Genomic DNA, 3,963 nt, shown 5'->3' with positions numbered 1-3,963 from the left:
ACGACTGTGGAGAGAGTCTATCAGAGAAGAGGTGACCTGGGGGAGCACAACAGAATCATTTAGAGTTCATGGACTTCATGTTTGTTGTTGGGCTGCAGCAAATGTCTCTTCTGCCATGTCCACAGGCTGCAAAATCTCCTGTGAGCGAGGCAAAATGAACAGTGATTTGCATTTTAGCTACAAATGTGCAAACTCCATAGTAGCAACGTCGATTAAAATTCCCATCTTACTGTATTGTGAGCGTGCATGGATACACAGTGAGGAGTTGCTTTGAGTCTTTTTCACTGATCCACATTCACTCTGGGGCCACACTGGATGGTATCATCTCCTGAGACACTCGCTCATGTTGAGCTCGTTCAGGTACCATTCTCACACTCACACTGCCATCGGTGGTGCTCGGGTTCACACGGAACTTTCTATTAAGCGGACATGCTGCTCTAAGAAACTGCCTCTTGAAGGTTTCACTGAGGACAATGTAGAGGAATGGGTTGATGCAGCTGTTTGCGTAGCCCATGCTAATGGCTATGTTGTAGGCATAAGAGAAAGCTATGCTTGGCTTCTGCACCCCTAGGTGGACCAGCTGAAGGATGTAGTAAGGGGCCCAGCAGAGGAAGAAAGCCAGGCAGATGGCCACTGCCATCCGGGTCACTTTCCTGGTGCGCACCCTCAAACTCCGAGGAGGCAGTGGTGCCACGCTGGTGGACATGTGCTGGAGGATCTTGAAGAATACCACGCAGATGATGGCCAAAGGTATAGCAAATGCCAAAAAGAACTGATAAAGCGTAAACCAGTATGTGTTATTGACTGGGTCAGGCAGAAGGAGAGCACAGGCCACCAGGCCATCTGGGAGAGACATCAGGCCTGCGTACATCCACACAGGGATGATGGTGAGTAGGGACAGGCCCCACACTAGGCCAATGACCAGTACTGCCACACAAGGTGTGCGGATGTAGTTGAAGCGGATGGGGTGGACGGTAGCCAAGTAACGGTCGAGGGTCATTGCAGTGAGGATGTAAGTACTGACGATCTGGCTGTTGGAGTCAAGCGCGGTTATGACCGTACACATTGCAGCTCCAAAGTGCCAGGTACCGTTGCCCAGCAACTGGTGGATGAGGAATGGCATCCCAAGGAGAAACAGGAGATCAACAATTGACAAATTAAAGATAAAGATGTCTGGAACAGTTTGCTTGGCGCGGCACTTGGTCTTCTTCATGATGGTGTAGATGACAATACAGTTCCCCATGATACCCAGAAAGCAGATGATGCCAAAGATGACAGGGAGCACGACACTGCAATGAAGGGCCCCATCTACAGCTGGAGACAAGAAGAGGAGGAAGCAGCAGCTGAATATAAAGCAAAAATATATAGTCATATTACACTGTATTGTACATTATATTTCATCATGTATGATATGATTATCGTGTCATATCATATCATATTGTATTAGCAAGAGTTGTTAGATAATTTACATGTAGAAATAATCTATTTGTCTGTGTGTGTATATGTGTGTGCGTGTGTCTTGGCTCTTTTAATACAGCTTAAAATGATGATGGAGCAAAAGGTCTTTGTAGTGACTGATGATGTTGAAAAAATAGACCTAAAATAGGGTGCACAATAATGTGCATATTTTAATCACAAAAAGCCACAAATATTTACAAAACCCAGTCAGTGACTTTGCCGTTTTTAACACTAAAATTATGTGCATTGCTCACTCAACAGAATTCTTATATATATATATATACACACACACACACACACACACACACACACACATATATATATATATATATATATATGTATATATATAACATAATATAATATAGCCAAGAAAAGTTGAAATTGGTTAGATGAAGGTACCCTACGCATATTTCATACAGGCTGTTAAAGGAATTCACTGCAGTCTGAGTTTGTACAATATATTATGGAAGCGTGCATGACTACAAACAAAGGATGTAAGATAACTTTTTGGGAAATAGAAGAAAAAAAGAAAAAGCGACTGCATCCATTTGATTTTTGCTGTCTTAAACACGTTTAATCCAAATGTGATGCCTACAATCAAGGTGGTCGATGATGCTCTAAATGGTTATATGTTACTGGTGCGCTGGTTGCTCAACCTACCCGCTGTTGTTAAATTAGTGTCCCCAAGAGAAAAATTAGACTCGTTAAAAAAATCCATCGGAAAAATCCAAAGTGTATCCAAATTAAGAAGTATTACCAAGTGGTTGCTCCCCTTGTAACATAAACTGAAATCCTCCTTACGCTTTTGGTGATTACAGATATCATCTTTTAAGTATTCAAATCCCTTATAGCATCAACATTTGGTTTGGCTCCGACTGGTGAGCTCTGTGCCTGCGGTGATAATGAAGACGGTCCTCGTTGAGCGGGCGAAGAGGCTGTGAGAGCTTCTCGGTAGACTTGCGACTGCGCTGCAGGTGTCAGTCAAGCTGGTCAAAGAGCAGAGATAATAGCAGACATGCCCTCTCTGATGGAGATGGAGCGTGCGCGTGTGCGTAAAAGTGTTTCCTTGGAGATGATTGATCCTAATACATTATTATGACATTGTAATCTGCCTGGCTGGAATTTCTGTGCTCACGCATCAAACAGCATCCATAATGACACACGGCAATAACACAAAGCAGAAAAGAAAGACAAAAACAAACTATCTAAGAACCTGTATTTACAAAAGTGGTTTGATGAAATAAAAACTCCCAGTTAAAGCTTCCTCGCGTACACAGTGTCAGTGGGTTCATTAAGAATTCAAATTTTTGTTTCCTCTGCTCAAATACACTTTGTAAAGTGTTTGACTTTTTGCCATTACAGTGCGTGTTGTCTTATCTCTACAGGCAGTGGCCATCGCTGGTCTGTGGGTTCATTGGGAGCAGACAATGACCCACAGGTGTCTCTGCTTAACTACAAACGAATCCGTGACTCTCTTGCAAATTAGTGGCATCTTTAATAGTCTTAACAAACTGCTTGTTTCCACTTAGAACCACTAGATGGCTTTGCTGCCCCTCATTTGGAGTCTTCAGACGTCTCCTTGAATGAAAGGTGCGACTATGGTAGGGTTTTGCTTGTCATGAAAAGGCTTTTGATGAAGCTCAGAACAGTTATGCATTCATACTGTGATTTGTTTGAGGATTGATACAGTCCACTCTGAGTTAATAGTAAATACAGACTTGAGATTTGTTGCCTGAAGGTAGAAGAAACATGATTATACCGTGTGTACGTGTGTGTGTCCATACCCTTCCACAGGAACGTGATTACATCCAGGGGAGTTTGGCATCAGTTGTAAGCAAAACTAGAAAACACTAGCAAGATCTTGCATTTTACACTCCCAGAAGAAGATAGGTGGTATGCTTCAGTGAAAGCAGCAGCTCATGGGCTCCTCCTATCATTGTGAAGGTGAACTCACCTTCGTGAGACAGGTCTGATGAGCAGCAGCCTGTGTGGTAGTGTCAGCATGAGATACTATAATATAAGTCCTGTAGACACAGCAGAGACGGAAATATTCTCCAGGAATTCTCCGATTTGATCTTATCTTAAGGAGGTTTGTGTATGGAATAATATAACAATATTATTTACATTAAATATATGCATATTTTGTTTATTGTCAGAGTTTTTGTCACTTTATGATTTGTCTTTTCTCCCACAAAAACCTTGTTGCATATCAAAAGAAATCTGCTGTGATATTAGACAAAATACAAGTCCTTCCTCTTCATCAGCTTCTTCATTTGGCAGGCTAGATGCAGCAGCGGCATATTGCTGTCCCTAGTTTGGGAAACCATCAGTTCTGCTTCAGGAAATTTTGCTCGTATCATCCAGTTGTTTCGGAGTGTCATTCAGAGAGCCAGCAAATGAAAACTTCCAAAGCTCTAAATGACGATTCTTTTTCAAATCACACAATCTCAAGCTCCCTGCACTCAAACTTTTAGTCTGAGTGTCTGTCAATCAGAGTCAGTCCTC

General features: G+C 42.4%; 1 protein-coding gene across 1 annotated transcript; it reads right to left on the bottom strand.

Moving 5' to 3' along the window:
- Nucleotides 1-295: 295 nt before the first annotated feature.
- On the bottom strand, nt 296-2,176 carry mchr1a (melanin-concentrating hormone receptor 1a). The gene is made up of 2 exons (XM_070828445.1): nt 2,119-2,176; nt 296-1,314 (listed from the first exon to the last, which is right to left on the bottom strand). Exons 1-2 carry the CDS (start codon nt 2,174-2,176, stop codon nt 296-298), a joined length of 1,077 nt encoding a protein of 358 aa, XP_070684546.1.
- Nucleotides 2,177-3,963: the final 1,787 nt, after the last annotated feature.

This window comes from Pempheris klunzingeri, chromosome 3, assembly GCF_042242105.1.
Source record: "Pempheris klunzingeri isolate RE-2024b chromosome 3, fPemKlu1.hap1, whole genome shotgun sequence".
In the NCBI taxonomy this organism is placed as follows: Eukaryota; Metazoa; Chordata; class Actinopteri; order Acropomatiformes; family Pempheridae; genus Pempheris; species Pempheris klunzingeri.
This window is presented reverse-complemented; position numbering and strand designations above follow the sequence as displayed.

Excerpts from the sequence above, each read along its gene's own strand:
- mchr1a (XM_070828445.1), bottom strand. The coding sequence starts at position 2,176 with ATGGATTTTTTTAACGAGTCTAATTTTTCTCTTGGGGACACTAATTTA. Across the intron at positions 1,315-2,118 it reads CACTAATTTAACAACAGCGG|CTGTAGATGGGGCCCTTCAT; the intron begins GTAGGTTGAGCA and ends TCTTGTCTCCAG.